This window comes from Mustela lutreola, chromosome 18, assembly GCF_030435805.1.
Source record: "Mustela lutreola isolate mMusLut2 chromosome 18, mMusLut2.pri, whole genome shotgun sequence".
In the NCBI taxonomy this organism is placed as follows: Eukaryota; Metazoa; Chordata; class Mammalia; order Carnivora; family Mustelidae; genus Mustela; species Mustela lutreola.
The window spans coordinates 36,025,077-36,046,241 of record NC_081307.1 but is presented as its reverse complement, the minus strand read 5'-3'; the positions used below and the strand labels follow the sequence as shown (position 1 = coordinate 36,046,241).

Here is a 21,165-nt window from a genome sequence, read left to right as displayed (position 1 = left end):
AAAGATGCTCAACATCACTTACCATCAGGAAAATGCAAATCATAAAACTGGAATGAACTATCACCTCACACCTGTCAGAACGGCTAAAATCGACAACATAAGAAACAACAGGTGTTGGCGAGAATGTGGAGAAAGGGGAGCCCTCGTGCACGATTGGTGGGATGCAAACTGGGGCATCCCCTTTGGAAAAAGTTTTGGAGGTCCCGTAAAAGACTAAAAATAGACCTTCTCCACGATCTAGCAATTGCACCAGTGGGCATTTACCCAAAGAACATGAAAACACTAACTCAAAGGAATACATGCGCCCCAATGTTTACAGCAGCTTTATCTACAACAGCCGAACTGTGGACACAGCCCACGTGTTACAACACCTTCATGAAGCCCATCTAGGTTTTGATAGCTTATCAGTCCACACTGTTTCATACACAATCACTCGTTCCCGTCAGATTCTCCTTTTCCCTTGTTGCCACTGACTACTGTGTTTTGGGGAGATTCAGCCTCTTGCTATCTTCGTGGCATCCCCGGGGGGTCAACCCTCAGCAGACCTGCACTATGTCACCCTCTCCTCTCCTGGTGGGGAGTGCACACTTCCCAGATGTCCTGCTCCCTGCTTCTGAGGCAGCGGGTGACCTTGGCAGGCTCGGCCATCATGGAGTTGTGACTAGAGAAGGCACACATTCCCCTGGGGCATAGAGCAGGCACAGGGGAAAGACAGGAGAGCTTGCGGCTGTGCTGGCCGGGTACTCCAGATACCTACTGATTTCTTTCAAGGATCTGGTTGGTTCCGGCAGAGACCCTGGGAATGGCTGGACTTAGGTCACCTCATTGTCTGTCGCCACTGGCCACCTACTAGGTGATAAGATATCAGAAGATAGCGCCTGAGGGCTGTTGCCTCCAGTGGGAGCTGGTGGGGAGAGTCTGAGCCTGACCCTAATGTCCCAGGCCAGGGGTGGTGGAGGAAAGCTCCACAGGGCCCTCCAGAGAACCAGCAAATGCAGCCCACGAAATGTAGGGAAGCATCGATCAGCAGCCCAATGGAGCAGAAATCTTGCTAATCTAGCAAAGTGTGTTCTTCTGGAAGAGAGAAAACATTGTGCACCCCCATCCAAACGACTGAGTAAGAGGAAGAAAGAGGCTGCGGTGGGATCCCCTGCCCAGCCCTCACACCACCCCCCCCCCAGCTCAGGGCAGCCCAAGCACAGGGACAGGAGCGTCCCATAGGACGTGAGACTGAAGTTTAAGAAAAGACAAACTACATCTTCATAACCAAAGGAGGTTCTTCAATAACTCAAAGTTTCCAAAAAGTTACGTGGTTGGACCGAGACACCATTAGTGGTTTTGGTTTGTGACCTGATGAGTCGATTCAAACCAGTGATATTTCCCAGCTCACTTAGCATCCTTGGCATGATTTTAAGGGAGGAAAATCAGGGTCCAGGAGGTGGAGGAGAGGGGCTGAGACCGGCTCTCCTTCTATTCCCCACCGCAAACGGCTTGCAAGGTCTTGTTTGCGTTCAGCTGTGATGATTCTAGCTCTGTGCTCTTCTGAGCCTCCGACGACAGGTGACATCTCTCTTCCTGCACACATATTCTGATTTCAGCGCTGAGTCAGACCCTGCCTGTCACGGATGGAGTCTTCAACCCACAGAGGCAGAAAAACCAGCTTGTTAGTGAGCCAGGCAGACGACGTGGTGGAGGGCCGCTGAGTCAGCACGAGACTTAAGTCATCTCCCCAAATGCTCCTGTCAACCCTGGGGGTACATTTATTCAGCTAGGAAAACTCCTTGGGTATTTTGGGGGGCACAGAATGAATCACTCCTCCCCGTGTCCCTTTTTTGTTAAATGCCGAGCCATAGTCTCCAGGACCCATGACACCCTGTGGGGTCAGGGAACCGAGAGCAACAGCAAGGAGCCTTGGAGAAGGGAAGGGGTCGCCCGGGACATCGACCTTTCTGGGGCACTTGCTGGGCTTCTCTTGAAGGAGGACCCCTTGCTGGTTTGGGAGGACCCGAGGAAGATGGGCGCAGATGAGGACACCCGCATCCCCGTGCTGCTCATGTCCCTGCGCACTTCCACGGTCACCCAGCCCTCATCTGCCTGCGAGGCTCCTGACCCCTGGGGAGCCGGCTGCGGGGACAACAGGTCTCTACCCTCCGTCCAGTGGCGGCTCTGTGAACATGGTAGCCTGCGATGCCAGCCCTGTGGGGGGAAGGCTGGAGGGCCTCTCCCGCTCTGCTGAGCCCAGGGCTGGCTGCCAGGGGAACCCGAGTTCTAGGAGGAGGACATCGCCGATTTCTGGTCCGAAGCCTTGGCAGCACCCGAAAGAGGCAACTCAAAGCAGAGCAGCGCACAGAACGCCAACAGCCACCGAAACTTCGCAGAAGGCAGAGCCCAATTGGGACAGCGGATCAGCCCACAGGCCAGCGAGGGGCATCTCCTAAGTCCCCTCTGGGCTGTGACTAGACATGCTGTTCTTGACGCCAAGTGTTCTGTCTTCTTCCCTGAGACGGTCAGTCAGGTGCAGCCACCTGGAGATGGGGGAGAGGCTCAAGGCAACAGAATGTACCATGTGCATGTACCTCGAGACAGGAGGCCCAGCACACCACGCCGGGGCACATGGAGACAACACAGCGGCCAGGAGGCACGATGCCGGAGGGCGGGGAGAGCACTGCTTTTATTGGAGCTTCTGAGGAAAGGCAAAGCAGGGCAGGTTCCCAGTTTGGGGACCGGCTTGTTCGAATAATTTTGGAAGGCTTGAGGCTAGATGGGTAGGCTCTCGTTGGCTGGTACCTTGCCCTGGGGTGACTAAGGCAGACAAATGTGGTCTCCTGGGGTGCATGGGCGAGACGGAAGAGTGTGACTCAACTCTGCACGAGTTATCTTACACATGGAAAGCATGCTCCTTGTAGGGGCTTTACTCTAAGAATCAGCAAGGAAGGTTTTCTGTTTGTTTGCCTGTTTTGTTTTTCTTTTTTTTAAGGTATCAAAACATAATAAGCAGAAAATAACATATATACAATACGACATTTAAATCAGTGGACTTTGAGTATAGCAGATTGCCTTCCATAATGTGGGTGGGCCTCATCCAATCAGTTGAAGGCCTTTTTTTTTTTAAATTTTAAAGATTTTATTTATTTATTTATTTATTTAACAGATCACAAGTAGGCAGAGAGGCAGACAGAGAGAGAGAGGGAAGCAGGCTCCCCACCAAGCAGGTAGCCCGACTTACTCCATCCCAGGACCCCGAGATCATGACCCGAGCTGAAGACGATGGCCCAACCCGCTGAGCCACCCAGGTGCCCAATTGAAGGCCTTCTTAGGACACAATCACCTCTCCAACAATAACTTCTCCTAGCAGACAGCCTCTGGACATGAACGGCAACTCTTTCCTCTATCTCCAGCCTGTCGGCTCACCTCCACTAGCTTTTGGACCCTCCAAGTCTCTGTAATTGTGTGAGCCAATTCCTTAAGTCTTGCCTGATGTATACACATGCACATCCTGTTGGGAGACCACTGACTGATACAGAAGCCTTAACTCTGAAGACTACCACACTCATGAGGAGCTTAAGTTCCCTCCTGGTCGTTCCTCTTTTTTTTTTTTTTTTTTCTTTTTGGAGGAAAGCCTGGAGTAGAGTATTACAGGACCTGTCAGGGAAACCTTTGACAAAATCATGAATGGCTACCACGTCTTAGCACCCATCAGAACAAGAATGCTTCTTCGGCTCCTTGCCATTCCATTACGAATCTGTTGACCAGAATGGGGGACGTGCCCCGGGGGCCCATGAGCCCCAGAGTTAGGATGGCGCACTGTCTCCATAGGAAGCTGTGTGATTTTACTATTAAAAGCAGAAGCAATGCTAGAGTGTATTTTTTTTTAAAGATTTTATTTATTTATTTGAGAGGGAGAGAGAAGGAAAGAGAGCAGGAGAAGAGCAGAGGAAGAAGGACCAGCAGACTCCGTGCCGAGTGCAGAGTCTGATGTGGGACTCGATCCCAGGACCCTGAGATCACGACCTGAGCTGAAATCAGGAGACACCTGGACGCCCCTCAGGTGTATTTTGTGCAGTGTATGACCTCCCCCCTTCCTCCAAGGTATGTTTGTGACTGGGGTAGGCACGGGCAGGTGGATGAGGCAGCTCCCGTGCGGGGCGGGCTGACAGCAAGCCTGAGCGGCGATACGTAGTACCCTCTCCCGGGGATGTGGATTGCCGTGTCCGGCTTCACCCACACGCTGCAGAGATGGTGAAGGTCCTCGCCAGTTATTTCTTGCTGACGTGCAAGTCATGCCCGAGCCCAGCGCCCACGGTATTGTCACAAGAGGCTTCTGGGCAGGCGCACCGAGGATGGGCCAGTCCCCATCAGCCACAGCACCCTCACGGGCACCAGGCATTAGAAGGCGGGAGCTAGTCCTCAGAAGGGGAACCGCGCAAAACCGATCTGCTTCAGGGGACATGCCTCAGTCAGGGCGCTCAGCTTTGTGACCAGCTCCCTCCTTCCTTAGGGGCAGCCACGGCAATTAAGCTGGACCCGGGACAGTGTGTGGTGCTCACTCAAATCAGCACTTGCTTTTCAGCTAAGCAGATGCTGTCCGAGGAGCCAGATGTTGGCTCTCGCAACTGTTCTGAAGTCAGGTGGATTGCAGACAGCGGCGAGCACGCCCCTGACTCTTGGGCCATCGTCCCTCCACGGTGGCTCGGGCGGTATCATCCACATTCTCATGCGAGCCAAGTGCGGGCTGAAACGGTGGGAGAGGGTGACGCACGTGCATCCCGGGGAAACGGAGAAGTGGGCTGGCTTGGCTCGTGCTGTTCAGGTGCAGGAGGGAGCAGCGGCAAGGGCCTCATCGTGGGAGGACGAGGTTTCGGTGGTACCGGCGGGTCCGAAAGGGGCAAGACTGCAGATGCCCTGGGCAGGCAGGGCGGGGGGTGGAAAGGCTCAGAGGAGTTTGGAAATGGATGGAAAAGCTCAGAGGAGCTCAGAGGCATGACACTGGAGGGGGTGGGGGGTGTTGGCAAGAGCAGATGAGAACGTGCCCAGCTGCTTTCCCTTATAAGGGGCGGTCAAGAGTGCCACCCCCGTGACCTGGGGGCTCCGGGGCCAAATGTCGAGGCGGAGGGGCTGCAAAGATCATGCTCGTCTTTCTCGTTCTGGGGCTGCTGTTTCCAGTGCTGGTGCTGGCAGAGACCTACCCCTCCCCCCTTTCCTGTGACCATTCCTGGCCTCTCTGTGGCTGGGAATCCATGAGCGGTCGCTTTCGGTTCGGTGAAGAGCTCCTGGCAGGGCAGGGAAGATCACCACAATCTTGGAAACCAAAGAATGTGAGGTAAACACAGAATGTGGGCTTTTTTTTTTTTTTTTTTTTTTCCTGCCAGAGGAACTGGATCTTGGGAAACCCAAACCTTGGCTGTCCGAAGTATGAGGGCTTATCTGGGAATCTGTCTTTGATTAAACATCCAGAGGAATGCTCCCAGGGAGGACTTCCCATATCTTGAACAGGGAAGCTGACAGCATGCCTGAGGTTTCTTTTCAAAATAGAACACTCCTGGGGAGACGTGAACACTTCCTTTCAGGGGAAGGGAGAGGCCCTGCACATGGGCCCTGCACATGGGCTGTTTTCACGGAACTGGCTGCCAAGACCGCCCAGTGTGGGGCGAGCTGCCGCGTGGACGAGGGAAGGCTTTGCCTGCCTCATCCTCTCCTCGTGTGTCCTTGGTCTCACGGGCGCCCTCCACGTTGCCCACACCTTGGCCTGGCAATGACCAGACACGGCTCAGCTCTGGTCAGCACCCCCAGCCCTGTGCAGGGTGGGCCCTGCAGCCTGGCCCATCTCTGCTCCCGACCCCCATCCCCTCTCAACCTCTTCCAAAAGGAGACAAGATTCATTCTGGTCTGAAAGAGGTATGCTTAAAAAAAAGTCTTCTTTTATTAAAACAGTGGTTACAAATGCTTCGTTGGACTTCCCCATCCTCTCTCCGTCACACCCAGCTCAGAGTCAACGCATGCAGCACTTGGCCTTCCCACCGTAACAGGTGCCTTCCAACCTGGTGAAGAGCGGGCAGGGGGAGAAGTTACAGGTGCCTCCTTTCCTGGCACACATGTAGTGGTCAGACCTCTGGCCGAGACCACTGAGAAAGCCAGCACCTGTAAGACGGGAAAGGAAATGCTTTAGACTCGTGGCTTGTGGACATGGTGATTGTAGAACATTGGGTAAAGTGACTCTTTGAACGCACTGCGAAACATTTTCTCTTTCAAGACCCGGGCAGAGTCTGAGGTCTGTGCCAGCCATGGCCCAGCGGAAGCCGACGATGGGCAGCGGGCTGGCTTATGAATGTGGTTTCCTCTGCCCAGAGAGCTTGAAGGTGTGCAAGGATTTCAAGTTAGTCCCCAGATAAGTATTTTATCACATAGTACTGTTGGCCGAACAAGGCTGGAGTACCTTCCTGACCCTGGGAGCTCTCCTCAACTCCCTGCACTCCCGTGCTGCCTCGGGATGCCAACCCCTCGGACCAGGATCCCTGCTCCCCCATCTCTCTTGCCGCCATCTTCCCTGAAATCTGTTTTCCTTTGGGGTCAGGTTGAAAGTATGGCTACCCTATAATGCTTTCACGGTTTGTCCACTTGGAATTTATTCTGCCTTCTTCCTGATATCCCAGAATCTCATAATCAGAAGGTTTCTGGACTAGTCTTCTACTCTATGCAGTAGCTGCCCTACAATATTCCCAGTCAGTGGGGATCAAGCTACTGTTTTGCTTGCCTCTATTGATAGGTCTTATGGCCCGAATGGTGTCCCCTTCCCCAGAATGTAAGCTGATGTCTTCACCAGCCAGCGCCTCACAGTGTGACTGTGTTTTGAGGTAGGGCCTTTCAAGACGTGATTAAGGTTAGATGAGGTTATAAATGTCATCTCTAATCCACTAGGACATAGATCCTTATAAGAAGAGGACATTGGGACGTATAAAGGGATGTGTACACACAGAAGAAAGGCCATATGAGGACAGGAGAGTAGGCAGCTATCTGTGAGCCAAGGAGAGAGGCCTTGGGAGAACCCTAACCTGCTGACATATTGACCTTGAACTTCCAGCCTTCAGAACTGGTAAGGATTAATTTCTGTTGTCGGGGGAGACCACCCCGTGCCCTTTTGCTATGGCTGCTCCAGCTGATGGACACAGCAGGCCATCACCAGTCTGGGAAACAGTCCATTCTGATGCCATGTGTCTCTGCCTATTGGAGAGATGGTTCTCATACCACTGGATTTGTCTCTTATTTAATCCATATCCCTGTCACAGCTGCCTCACCTGACCTAGGACTGTGGGTGTCTGATGACTGGATATTTGGCAATGTCTGGGGACACTGTGGGTTATCACAGCTCTGGGGTATGTGGGGTGGACATTACCGGCATCTAGTGGGTGGAGGCCAGAGGTGCTGCGGAAGACCAGTGATGCGCAGAACAGAGAGTTATCTGGCCCCAAATGTCAATAGCACCAAGGCTGAGAAACTGTGATGTAGATCAGTGGTTCTCGATGCTGCATACACATTTAACCACCCAGGATACTCTTAAAAATATAGACTGAATTGCTCTGCAGTGGCGGTGAGCTACTGGCATTTAAATAACACCCCATAGAAGTGTCTAATGTTCAGTAAAGAATCGAGAATTGCTGGACCACTAATTTTCAAATTTTAGTCAGAACTAAGGAATGCCCTTCTCGAGGCTGGGAGCAGACAGGAAGGACAGCACGGACAACGCCTTCTACCAGTTTAAAACATGAAAATTATTAGGAATTTAAAAAGTTGAATAGTTCGTGGAAATAGAAAAACTGGAAATATTTTTCTATTCTTATATTCATATAGAAAAAAATAGAACAGTCACTTGAACAAATGTAAAAATTTAGTTGAGATAAAAAAAATCTCTTAGAGAAATACAATTCACTAAAATATACAAATAAGAAACAGAAAATATAAATAGTCTTATAATGATCTAAGAACTGGGCCATAAGTGAGACTCTGGGCCAAGATGACTTCATTAGCAAATCCTGCCAAGCAACATATAAGAAATAGTGTCTACAGAGCACACTGGTTTTCAGAATAACAAGAGAGAGAACATTCCCTAGTTTATGGTGTGGTGCCGACTTGGTCTTAATTGCACCATCTAAAAAGATCAGCAATGCAAGGAAAGTAAAGGAAACCTATAGCTCAACCTCCCTGATCTTTGAAGAGGCTAAGATCCTATACAAAATATCAGCAAACAGAATAAAACCAAGTTCAGTGTATTTCACAAAGTTAAGCTTTCATTCAACATTTGAAGATCAGTCAATGCCTATTAACAGTTCAAGGAGATAAATCATATGATCATCCCAACAGGTGCAGAAGAACATTGGAAAACTTCAACTCTTATTAATGATAAAAAGCTTTTAACAAACAAGAAACTGGAGAGAACTTCCTTGATTACATAAAGAAAAATCTACAGATACCTCTTACCAGCAGCACAGTTAACACTCAAACACTGAAAACTTTTCATCTGAGATGGCCAATAAAACCAGCATAATGACTGGCAGCAATTGCACTGAATGTTCTACTTGAGGGTACCAGCCAGGGGGGGAAGAGAAGGAAAACAGAAAGAGAAAAAAAAAAAAATATATATATATATATATATATACATATAGGTTGAAAAGGAGGAAATAATATTGTCACTATTTGTAGGCATTATGATTATATGCAGACAGTCCAGAAGGAATTAATAAAAAATATTAACTATTTTGTTGTATGTAAGATCAATATAAAACTCAATTGTACTTCTGTGCATTAGCAACCAACAGATAAAATGAAATTAAAATATATCACCATATTGAAATATCAAATGCTTAGTTATAAATCTAAGAAAATATGACACTCCTGTATATAAGAAATACAATATTCTTTGATGAGTTCTAGAAGAACAAAATAAATGGAAATGCTATGTGTAAGCACTGGAAGATTAATTATTTTTCAAATGTTAACTTCCCCCCAAATTAACCTGCAGATTTAACTCCATAACATGAAAATATCAAGAGATTCTTGACAAGCTTATTCTACAATTTATGTGGGAATTCAAAGGACCAAGAATAGCCAAGACACTCTTGGAGAAGAAGGTCGGAGGACTTGCTTTACTGGATTTCGAGGCTAATTATAGATCCACTGTAATTAGACTGTTTGGTAAAGACAAAAGGACAGACGTACAAATGGAACAGGAAGGATAAAGAGTGCAGAAATGGACCTATGCCTGTGTGAAGAATCCAGCTCCTTAGGAGAGCAGTGTGGGGGAGGAAGGGGAATGCTCCCCTTAGAGCTGGTTCTGGGACGATTGGAGATTCATGTTGGAAAAACAAAAAACAAAAGCTTTACCCTTAACTCACACATTAAAAACAATTGCAAAATGGATTATAAGTCTAAATGTAAAAGGAAAAATAATGAGTCCTCAGAAGACAAAGTTGTAGACTTTCTTCATGTTTTGGGCGTAAAAAAAGGTTTCTTAAAATACAAAAGGGATTGCTTATAAAGGGAAAGAGAGGACACATTTAGCCACATTATAATCATCATGCCAACTTCTGTGTAAGGAGTTTCCATCAGGAGAGAAAAATCATAGCACAAGGGAGGAGAAGAGATTTGCAATATTATAGTTGACAAAGGGCTTACTTGAAGAATACACAAAGATCTACTACAAATCATTGAGAAAAAAAAAACAGATAATCTGATAGAAAATAGAGACACATAGTTTCACATATCATAAAAGCTATCCAAATGGCTAGCAGCTGTATACAAAAGTGCTCAACTTAGTGTTTCTCAGGAAAATGCTGGAAAAATTCTAGCGAGATACCACTACACTCACCAGACAGCTAAAATTTAAAATGATTGACAATGACAAGTATTGGCGTGGGTACGAAGCCGTGAGACTCTCATCCACTGGGGAATGGTGTGACATCTTCTATGAAGATTATAAATTTCTCACGCTATTATCTATCTGCCTGCCTATCATTATCAAACACGAGCATATGCTAGGGCCCACAACATCCCCTTCTTCCTGGTAACTAGCCGACTGAAAGGCATACACAAACCAAGCTGTATTATTCAGCATGCGCATTAACATGGTAAAAGTCTAAGAAATATGAGAAGTTATTACCACAAGAGTCAAGCCCAGGAGTGGGTGACTGAGAAGCCTGGAGAGATTATTTCTTAGGTGCCGGCCAAGTCCTGCTTCTTGACCTAAACCCTGGTCACAGGCTACTTGTTTTATAATTCATTAAGCTGCACATTCCTGGTTTATGCACTTTTCAGGATGCGTGTAATACTTTGCAGTTAAAGAAAGAAAAAATAAAGTTACTTCTGAAAAGGTCATCTGCCTATTCCCAGAGCTGTGACCACCCGGCACTGGATGGGTCCTGTCCCCTCTTGGGTCTGCTTCTGTGCGCTCGCTGCCTAACAGCTCCGTGGGTAACCCACACCTCTCTTCTCCCCCACTTTCCCAAGGGCGACTACATGTCCTTGGACTTGGTGCTTATTCCCGCAGGTGCTCACGAAGCTGGTCTGAGACCTGCGATCCTGCACTTCCCGTGGGGCCGCTGGAGCACACACACACCAGAGGAACGTGGCAGAGGAGACCCGTTTCAAGGTAGGAACTGCTTTTCCCTGATGGGAAAGCAGGTCTGTGCCCGTTTCAGTGCTTGCGGAGAAAATAAGGACTCTTTCCAATGTACATTTATTGAGCCATACACAGCTGGATTGTCCAAAACCCCACCTCAGTGCAGCTGCAAACCAGCTGTCGGTGGGGGTGGGGGGTGTGGGAAGAACCGTAACAGGTGTCGGTTGAATGAAAGACGGTTGGCTTCAGTAGTGGCAAACTCAGTAGGAAATGGGTGCCAGGGGTTCAGTCACGGAAGCGAACAGGATGGGGGGAAGGACTGGTTCTGGGCAGTGAGCACAGGAGGCGCTGAACTTTGAGGGTCATCAGAAAATAAATCTGCAGAAAGCAGGGACCACACCGTTCCGTGTTACTGCCTTGCAATATGACCTGCACGGGCAGATGCTGGTGGCCAGGGAAGAGGAGGAGGCACGGCGTAGAGGTCAACACAGAGGGAGATCTTAGACTTCGCATAGAGGAGCCACGGAGAGAGAATTTCTTAGCGAGCCTTTCAGAGAAGTGGGGACAGGGCGGGGGGCAGAACGCGGGACTGGAAGTGCGGTGAGCCGGTTGCTAGCGGACCTCGCTCTCGGCCATTCTGCTCAAAGTGTGGGCACCGAGGTTCCCTTTGTGTCACACCATCAAAGCTCCTAGTGAGGGAGTTGGAAGATAAAACTGGAGAGCTGTTGACTAAAATTATAAATTTCTCAGGCGCAAACACAGACACACGGAGCCGGAGGAGAACGCGGTCTGCTGGCCGCCGAGCCCCACGCCCTCTGAGAGGCGTCCAGGGACCCGGTGCTGGGAAGCCGGGGAGCCTGGTCTTACGGGCGGACACAGCTCATCAGAGCCCTCTGGGCCTCAGCAAGTCAACCGAGGCTCCTTTCCGCTCGGGAGAGGGTCGTGGTTGGCGTCATGCCCGGGAAGGGCTGCCCCAGAGGCTGAGGGGCGTCGAGACAGAGGCTGCTTGTCCACTTCGAAGGCTGCTGGCGCTTGAGCCATCCGTGCAGGCTAGAGAGGACCCGACCTCATCTCTAACCTCATCTCCAGGTATCTTCTGCTTCTTTGTTCTTTTTTTAAGATTTTATTTATTTAATTTAGAGGGAGGGGGAGAGAGAAGCAGACTGCCTGCTGAGTGCAAGCCCGATGCGGGGCTTGATCTTGCGACTCTGGGCCATGACCTGAGCTGAAATCAAGAGTCAGGCCCTTAGCCGACCCGGGCGCCCCTCCCTGAGTCTTCTAAAGCTATCTGGGGACAAAATCCCACATGTCGTGAGGTGTTTTTCATAGACATGCTTCTCTCGGCTGGCACGCTCCACGTGCGGTATTTTGTGGGCACAGCTCAGTTTCCCCTGTGAGGCTGACCACGTGCTTCTGTGAGGCCTGGTTTGGCGGCCGAGGGGCCCTTGTGTCTGAGGCAAGGGGAAACATGTTTTTCTCGATGGGACCCAGAGGCCATAGCAGACACATTCCTGGTGGCTGTTGCCAGAGGTCAGACTGGAGGAAGGAATTCAGGCCAGCAGGTCGGGGTGGTGATCCCAGAGTGAGACACTCAGGTGTGGACAAGGCAGGGCAGACTCTGAGGGTCACAGGATGTGTGAGCAGGCGTCATTTTGGCCAAACCTTCATTTTAAAGGTGGGGAAACTCAGGCCCAGGCACCCAGGAGTGCCCACAGGGTCCCAGAAGGAAAGGAAGGACAGTACGGAGGAGTGGCCGGTGCCTCTCTCGGTGGGTTTGGTTGGTTTTGCTACAGGGAAGTGCTAACCACCAGGGAATGTTCTCCCCGCGTTCCCAGGGCCACTTTGCTCTCCCCTGATCAGCCTCCACGCTGCATAGCTATACCTCCCCACAGCAGCAGGCAGATAGGAAAAGTCCGCAAAGTAGGCTGAGCGGAGCAATAGGGAGCGGTGGGGTCTGCAGCACCCTGGGGGGGGGGGGGAACACCCATGACAGCTCACTGCCTCTGGGCTTAGAGTACGGCTTCATTTTTTGTGTTCTTAAGATACAAATCTGAATTTTATGTGACACATCCTGAGTTTCTAATGTCAAGAAGGAAGTAAAAAAAAACTTTTTTTAAATACCGTGGACACCAAAATGACTTCCATCTTTCCTTCACTTCTCCGTCCCTTAAGAGAGCCTTCCTGGCCCCTGCAGACCCGGTCAGTCCCCTTGTCACACGATCCCTTAGCACCCTGTACTTAATGCATTTCACAACACAATGGTAATTAGATAATTAATTATAAAATTGGGTTTCTTGCCATGCTCTGCTTCTAGAACGTCAGGTCAGACTTTCCAGGGCTGTGGTTTCCTGGCTCGTCCCCTTTTCCAGGGCATGGCCTGCACACAGTAGCTATTAACTAAATGTCTGTGGAGTCAGTGAGTGAGCAGCCCCAAACGACCCTGACTTCAAAACCCCTCGGCTGGGCTCTCATGCAGCTGATGCAGGGGACTCGAGCTGCCTTGCCGTTTGGACATCATTCCGTGTTCACGGAAATAAGATTTGTATAAGATAACAGGGGCAATGCCCCCCTTTTCTTTATAGAGATAAAAACTGCTAAAAGAGAGTGCCCAGTCATGGTTTCCTGCAGGGACCACACAACCGTCATTCACCTTGGGGCGTGTGGGCCTGGTTCCCCCCGGGGTAAGCAGCTGAGCCCTAATGGCTTTCCCAGAAAAGGGAGTGAACTGATCCCCTGTGAGGGCTCAGGGTGAGTCACAGTGTGAGGCTGGGGCCCGAGCAGCGCCTTCTAGAAGCAGCTCTCAGCTCCCTTCTTGCAATAAACTTGGTTCCACCCCCGGACTGGGAATCAGCGTTGCGCAGACAGGACTTGAGTGTTGTCAGAGGACAGAGTAGGACAGCTTCTCCTCGGAGTTTCTGAGTGAATCCTGGGTATACTCAGCGTTCAATCACTTTGTAGCTAATATTTCTGTATGGAAAGACCAGTAAGTTTGGTCACTCCTGTGTATCCTCAGAAACACTTCCACATTCTCTGTTTTGAATGAGATGCTCACAGTCCCGTGTTGAGGGGATCAGCCGAACTCTTCAAGTTCAATAGTGGCTCTCAGGCTTTTCTGAGCTTGAGCTGAACTGCAGCCAGAAATTTCACAGAGCCTCTGGCCCCAAATGCATACCTGCCCGTGTGGCTGGAATCAGAGCATGGTAAGAACACGGACGCTTATTGTGCCGCTTGCACTCCTACTTTCGGTTCTTTGAGAAAAACGTGGTGGTGACTCTCTAAACCGATTTTTCTACCCCTCGAATGGGTCCCCGCTAGAAACTTAAAACTCTGCCTTAGAATGCTTTCACACCCAGCTTCCAGATGGGGGGACTGAGTTGTACTTGGAGAAGATCCAGCAGATCTGTATGATGCAGAAAAGCACCGTCGGATCTTTTAGGGAACTTGGGAGCAGAATTCATGCTCTAAGTGCCCCCCCAACCCACCACGGCCCCCTCGTTCTGCAGATGAGACAGCTGAGGCCCCGGATGTAGGATTTGCCAGAGGCCATGACAGAACATGTCCCCCAGGCCAGGACAGAACATGTCCCCCAGTTGCTTCCACACGCAGCATCCCACCTGCCCTTACACGTCTGTTCTGAGCCGGGGAGCTGGTGTCTTCCGGCCCAACGGAGAGCTCCCTCCTATGCCCTGGGCAGATTTCCCACTCCACAGAACACGCGAGGATTTCCCAGGGAGGATCGAAGACCACCCGTGCACTCCAGACTGCCTGCGCGTGAAGTGAGTCAAAGGAGCAGGGTGAGCTGGCTTTGTGGGAGGGGCAGGAGGGAGGCACCTGCTTACAGCAGGCCACCTGCGAGGCCCCACCCAGGGACCAGGGTGAGCCCCGGCTGGCAGCCTACACCTCTCGCCCCTGGATAGGAAGCCGGCCTTTCGATGCGAGGAGGCACGCTGCAGGGGGGAGTCCGTGGTCCCCCTTCCACAGAGGATGATTTCTAGAAGTCCGAGACAAAGATGGAGACGGGGGATGCTGGAGCTTCCTGAGACCAGCCCTGCATCCCTGCCCAGCACCGAGGGCATGGAGCCCCCAGGACAGTCACGGAGGGAGGCCTGGGCCTGCCTCTCCTGCAGCTGGGCTGCCCAGCGGACCGGGGAGAGTCAGCCTGGGGTGCTCCCAGCATGCTTGTCCCAGGGGGTCGGGGTATAGCCCCAGGCCCAGGCTCAGCAGGCCTGCCCGTTGTAGTGTCCCCAAGCCAGCCACTCAGCCCTGGGGATGCTGCTGCCCCACCCCCAGGCCCCAAGACGCAGATGTCCTTAAACTCAGCCCCCCAATTCCTGGCCCCGGGGCCGAGGGGCTAGAGCAGGATCTCACAGCTTACCTGGGGCCAGGTGGGAGGAGACGAGGCACAGAATCAGCAGCAGGAAGGAGAGAGCCCTCATGGCGGCTGGCAGGCCGGGCCGGGATGCCCGGGGAAGGCAGAGAGGCTCCTTGGAGGCCGAGCTGACAGAGGCCGAGCTGACAGAGGCTTCCAAAGCCGGGAGTGTCTCCGTATTTATAGGGCGGCACTTGCACAATAGCAGAGGTGATCTGAAGGGCGGTGTCGCAATCCGGAGTGAAATTCTAATAAACCACCCCTCACGCCGTTTGCCCTGAGTAGTCCGGGAGTCACGTGCACACACTTTTCTCTGTCCAGCTGTGGCTGGATTCAGCTCTCAGCCCGGAACACCCCCAGTTGGCTCCTCGGACCGGTTCGGTTTGGTTTTTGAGGCTGGGCAATGCAAGTGGGCTTCCTGAAGGAGGCAGCCCAGGCTAGCAGGCCCGTGGTGGGGCAGCTTAGAAAGCTGGAGGAGGTGGCCTCAGGGGGACACTGCGCAAGGGGCTGCCCAGCCCCCAGCCCAGCCGGGCGAGTCTCTGTCTCGGAGCTGCGTTCTCCGTGCCATGGCCCCAGGGGACACCCTCGTCCCTAACAAAAGTCAAGCCGCTTGCTTTTCACTTAACCTTCAGGGTGGGATTTTCTTTCTCAAAACTCTCTGCTCCTGGGGTGCATGCTCTCCTTGACTAACCAATGCCAGCTTTCCTCCTTCCCTTCCTCCAGCCTTCATTCTAATGTGTGTGTCTCGCCAATCTTCTTAAATCTACCAGCCTCCTCTATCACTTAATGTTTTTTTTTCATCCAGACTGTATTTTTTTAGAGCAGTTGCTGGTACACTGCAAGATTTAGGAGCAGGTTCAGAGATTCCCTATCTACTCCCTGACCCCCGCCCCTCCCTGACCTCCTCCACAGGGTGCATACTTGTTACCACTGACAACTGACATCGACACATCCGTAGCAGCTGGAGTCCACAGTTTGCATTAAGGTTCACGCTTGGTGTTGTGCATTCTAGGGGTGTGGACAAAGGTATGATGACACACATTCACCATCACAGTGTCACGCAGAGTAGTATCTGTGCCCTAAAAATCCTCGGGGCTCCACCTCTTCATTCCTCCCTCCCCCTGACCCCCTCAACCACTCTCTCTCCTGTCTCCATAGCTTTGCCTCTTCTGGAACGTCCTATGGATGGAATGAGACCCAATGCAGCCTTTCCAGACGGGCTTCTCTCACTTGGGGATGTGCATGGAAGGTCCCTCCATGTCTTCTCACGCCTTGATAGCTCATCTCTCCTTAGTGCTTCACAGCATTCCAGTGTCTGAGTGAACCACAGGGTACGTCTCCGTCCACTGACTGAGGACGTCCTGCTTGCTGCCAGGCTTTGGTAATGACGAGTGCAGTTGCATAAACACCTGCGTCAGGTTTTTGTGTGGATGTCAGTTTTCCGCTTGTGTGTGTGTGAATGTCAAGAAGTGCTATTGCTAGATCGTATGGTAGGAGGTGATTTTGTTTTATTAGAACCTGCCGAGCCGTCTTCCAAGGAACCTGCGCCACTTGGTGTTTCCCCAGTGCTGAGCTCCCGTTGCTCCACGTCCTGGTCAGCATTTGCTGTGGTTGGTGCTTCCAGATCCGGGCCACTCTCACGGGGGGGCAGGACCAGCTCCTGTTCTAATTTGCGTTTCCCTGATGACCTGTGATGCGGAGCATCTTTTCGTCTCCGGCCTTTCTCTTTTCCAACTAGAGGTCTGTTCCTAGGAAGTTGTCCACTGCGGCTTCCCAGGAAGCGAGCCCCTGGCATGGCCTCCGGGAGTCCGCAGGCCTGGTTTCCAGACGGGGCTGAGTCTTCCGGACTCAGTGATTCAGGGATTCAGGCTGCGAGGATTGGAGTCTCCAGCCCTCCATGGTCAGACTGGGGCGTTGTGTTAGCTGCTACCTGAGGATCTCTCAAGTTCTCATCAATTCTAAAGATGTTTTAAATGTTCTCTTTATTATTAATTTTTATAATTCTACAAACAGCTCTCCTAATGTCTTGGTCAGTGTTCTTATTTGTGAGCAACAGAAGCAGCTCTGGCTGACTAAGCAAGAGAGGAGTTTCCCGAGAGGGCAGTGGGTAGCTCTCAGGATCCACGAGGGGCCTGGAGAAACTGCTTGGAGCTCAGCTTCTGGGAGGAGTGTCCGACCTATGCCGCAGATCTGGTCTGAGGCAGCCCGTGGGCTGTGGCCGCTGTGCGGGAGACGCCAGGCGCTGGCCTTCTCCACCACCGGCAGAACCCCATCTGTACCAAAGCAGCACCTTCTGGATACTTCCACGGCGGGCCTGCCAGAGAGAAGGACAGAGGGACAGAGGCACACATAGACTGAGAGATTGAGAGATAGGTGGGTGGGTGGGGGGGGTTGGCATCAGGAGTCCCCTTTCCCTGCCCCTCCGACCCTGAGCCCCACCACTGGTCCCACTGTCCCACTGTCCCACCGGCCCTGGGCCTGGTTAGCAGAGCCTCAGTCACAGGACCAGCTGCAAGGGAGTCTGGGAAAGCAAGACCCTTACATCCTCAGCACCTGCTGATGGGGGGAATGATGGCTACATGAATCTTTGAGCAGAAGGAGCTTTAGGTTTCCCTAGAGGGTAAGTGAACCGAGCGACCAGGAGGTGTAAGGGTTACTAGTAAGTGAGGAGAGAAGTCATGGGGGGTGGGGCAGGATGGCTGATAAGACATGTGATATTAAGGCCACAGGGGACACGCAGAGCTGAATTGCGGGGGCCCTTGGGAAGGCAGGGGCTGGAGTTCCCCAGGCCAGGGGATGTGGACACAGGGGTGTTCCTACCCCACACCCTCCCTCGCCAGGAGCAGCTCCGAGCAGGAGGCGTTTGGGAAGGTTGCTGGGCTGTGCTGCCTGGTGGCAGAGAGGAAGGTGTCGGCTCTCGGAAGGCAGGGGATTTGCAGAGAAATGGTAAAGGGGTTGTGGTAGGGAATGAAATCTGTAGGGAAGGAAGGTTTTTAACAAATCCCAGAGAAGACGGACATTTAAGGGAGCACGAAAGAAAACCAGGAGAATGGGGGTGGGAGCCGGGGAGGGAGCATTGGGGGGCGACCCAATGCGGAGAACTTTGTAGGGGAACAGAGCATTCCAGTGTCTGCTGGGTTTGCCAGCTGGTGAGGTCGTGAGAGCAAGGACATCGGCCCCGCCTGAGTGGACACAGACATCCTGGCCTCCGGTCCGGGGGCTCCAGGTCGCCCCTGGTTTCTGGCCGCCTCCCACTGAATCATTTCTCCTCCACCTCCGGCGGAGCTGCTCCTTCATTTCTGGCACCTGCGTAGTGACAGGGAAGGGGGCTCGAAGGGGCAGGCATATTATTTTATTTATTTATTATTATTATTTTATTTATTTATATTTATTCTGTGTGATCATTCACTTAAGGGAGGCTGCGTTCTGTTTTGTGGCTTCGGCGTCCTAGGAGCAGCAGGTACGGTTTCCAGCCATTTCCCTTGTGCTTTCATGTGCACCAGACCTTGACCGTGGTCTGCTGGGGTCACGTCCTTGGCCATCTGGTCTCTAGGACACGTCTCAGAGGCCACATTGCTTGCCACTGCCCTGAGGCAGGAGCTGTTTGTGTCAGCTGCTGGTCACACTCTGGGCGCATGAGACTTGTGTGCAGAGGTGAGGGCGGGCAGGTGGGGGGAAGGAAGGTAGCACCTGCCTTGGGGCCCCCACCTTCCAGGACCAGATGAGATGCAGCCTTTCAGCATGGGGTTGAACAGATGCTGGCCCCACGTCGCGCTGCTCGGAGGCCTGGTCTCCACGGGGTGTGTGAGCTGCTCCTCGGTACGGGGATGGAGGAAAATGCAGGGCAAAGCCTGACCGAGGCCAGGTCCAGGTGGGGACGTCCACACCAGCGCATGGGTCTAGTCTGCAGAGCCGCGCGAGGCCACGGAGGGGGCTGGACTGAGTTAGACCCCTGAGTTAGACTGGATGCTAACTCTGAGCCTCCACCCAGAGGCAGGGTCACCTTGGACATGGCGTTTAGCTGCTCCTCTGCTGGAAGAAGCAGCAGTCACCCCTCCCTTCCCCAGAGGCTCGTGGGGATTTCCTGTGCGGAGGATGAGACAGTCGGGCGGGAGGGTTCCATCGGTGCCATTTCTTACGGCTCCTGCCTCTCTCCTTCAGGTTAGGAGCACCCTGGGGTCGCGGGTTCCCTACATGAGGGTTCCCTACATAAGAACAGCCCATGTGGGACGGTTCTGGTACTGAACCCGGGTGCAGCAGACCGTGTGGAAGGTGCTGGGCTCAGCCGCCCCCCCCGTCCCGCCATCGGCCTCTTTACACAAACTATGCACATTCTGTGAAAAGCTAAGACCATACGGACGAGTGTCAACGAGATCGTGAAGTTGCCTTGAATGCGACCTCCCACGGATGTGGGGATTGCTGGCGATGCGGTTTCTCTCAGTCTGTGACGTTCTCCTCTGCACCATGTAGGGGTATCTATGCGTCTGGGGTCATGCATACGTGTGGTTTTAAAAGCAGCACGCTGTGACACTGCAGTGAAACTTGCTCCCTTTCCAATTTCCATACTCCATTTTCCAACATCATTGGATCTTTTTTTTTTTTTTTTCCCAAAGATTTTATTTATTTATTTGACAGAGATCACAAGTAGACAGAGAGGCAGGCAGAGAGAGAGAGAGAGGGGGAAGCAGGCTCCCTGCTGAGCAGAGAGCCGGATGCAGGACTCGATCCCTGGACCCTGAGATCATGACCTGAGCCGAAGGCAGCAGCTTAACCCACTGAGCCACCCAGGCGCCCGGATCATTTCTTTTTTAATGACTTTTTTTTTTTTTTTAGATTTTATTTATTTATTTGACAGACGGAGATCACAAGTAGGCAGAGGCAGGCAGAGAGAGAGGGGGAAGCAGGCTCCCTGCCAAGCAGAGAGCCTGATGTGGAGCTGGGTCCCAGGACCCCAGGATCATGACCTGAGCCGAAGGCAGAGGCTCTAACCCCCTGAGCCACCCTGGAGCCCCTCATTGGATCATTTTTGTAATGCATTTACAGCTTATCTGTGTTCCATATGGTGGAATACTTTTTTTATTTTTCAAGATTTATTTATGTATTAGAGAAACAGAGAGAGAGAGAGGGCCCATGTGTGGAGGGGAAGAGGGAGAGGGACAGAGAATCTCAAGCAGATTCCCGGCTCAGCGTGGAGCCTGATGAGGGGCTCTATCTCCTAACCTTGAGAGCATGACCTGAGTCATGCTTGGTAAAGTCAGACGCTTTACCAACCAAGCCACCCAGGTGTCCCTATGGCAGAATACTTTTGAAAAAATAATTATTTTTGAAAATTGCCGCAAGACCCACAAAACACAATAATGACCAAGTTAGCCATTTTTGAATGTACGGTTCGGGGGTGTTAAGAGTGTGCACACCGCTAGGCCACCATCACTGCCATCCATCGCCAGAACCAGCCGTCTCTCTGAAGGAAAGCTCTGTGCCCGATAGACACCAACCGCCCCTTCTCCCTGCCCCGACCCCTGCACACGTCCGCTCTGCTTTCTGTCTCTGTGAATGGGACCAGTCGGAACTACACAGAAGTGTCATCATACGTATTTGTGAGTCCCCGAGTTTCATTCATGTGCCAGCCAGTGTCCAATTTCCCTTCTTTTTAAGGCCAAGTAGAGTTTCGGGACACTTGGAAGAAGTACAAGATCAGTGGTAAGTCTACAGTTTAGGACAGCCTCGGAGTCAGGACCTGCCTCTCTCCTCTCCACTCGCGCTCTGTCTCCCTGTCCTTAGAGGGGGCAAACCTCCAAGGGGGGGCTCAGCCTGCACCCCGGCTGCCAGGCATCCTCCTGGAGAGGCTGATATTCCGGTTTCTGCACCAGAACTGAAGGTTGGGCAGGGTCCCTCCCTGGAATGCAAACACACTGGACAAAGGTAACATTTATGCTCACGTCCCAGCTCAGGTGTGGGATCAAGGGCAGAGCCCAGCCTGGACACCAGCTTTCCAGTTATGCCCAGAACCGCCAAGTATTGCCAGTTAGAATCGTAGCCCCATGACGTCCAAGCACTTGAGCGTTTTCTCCGCGGAGTTCCTATGCTCCATGGAGACCGGGGGTCCTACCGAGCCCCAGCGAGACGCACGCTCCAGACCTTGCCCTGCTTTCTGCCAGAACAGCCCAGAAACTTCCGCTCTCTGTGT

General features: G+C 52.0%; 1 protein-coding gene across 1 annotated transcript; it reads right to left on the bottom strand.

The window, feature by feature from the left end:
- Nucleotides 1–5,896: 5,896 nt before the first annotated feature.
- On the bottom strand, nucleotides 5,897–15,191 carry DEFB1 (defensin beta 1). Its single transcript, XM_059156074.1, has 2 exons — nucleotides 14,985–15,191; nucleotides 5,897–6,138 (listed from the first exon to the last, which is right to left on the bottom strand). Exons 1-2 carry the CDS (start codon nucleotides 15,043–15,045, stop codon nucleotides 5,990–5,992), a joined length of 210 nt encoding a protein of 69 aa, XP_059012057.1. The 5' UTR covers nucleotides 15,046–15,191; the 3' UTR covers nucleotides 5,897–5,989.
- Between the last annotated feature and the right edge of the window lie 5,974 nt (nucleotides 15,192–21,165).

Coding starts and splice junctions, on each gene's coding strand:
- DEFB1 (XM_059156074.1), bottom strand. CDS start 15,045: ATGAGGGCTCTCTCCTTCCTGCTGCTGATTCTGTGCCTCGTCTCCTCC. Junction 6,139..14,984: donor CTCCTCCCACCTGGCCCCAG/GTAAGCTGTGAG, acceptor CCCGTCTTACAG/GTGCTGGCTTTCTCAGTGGT.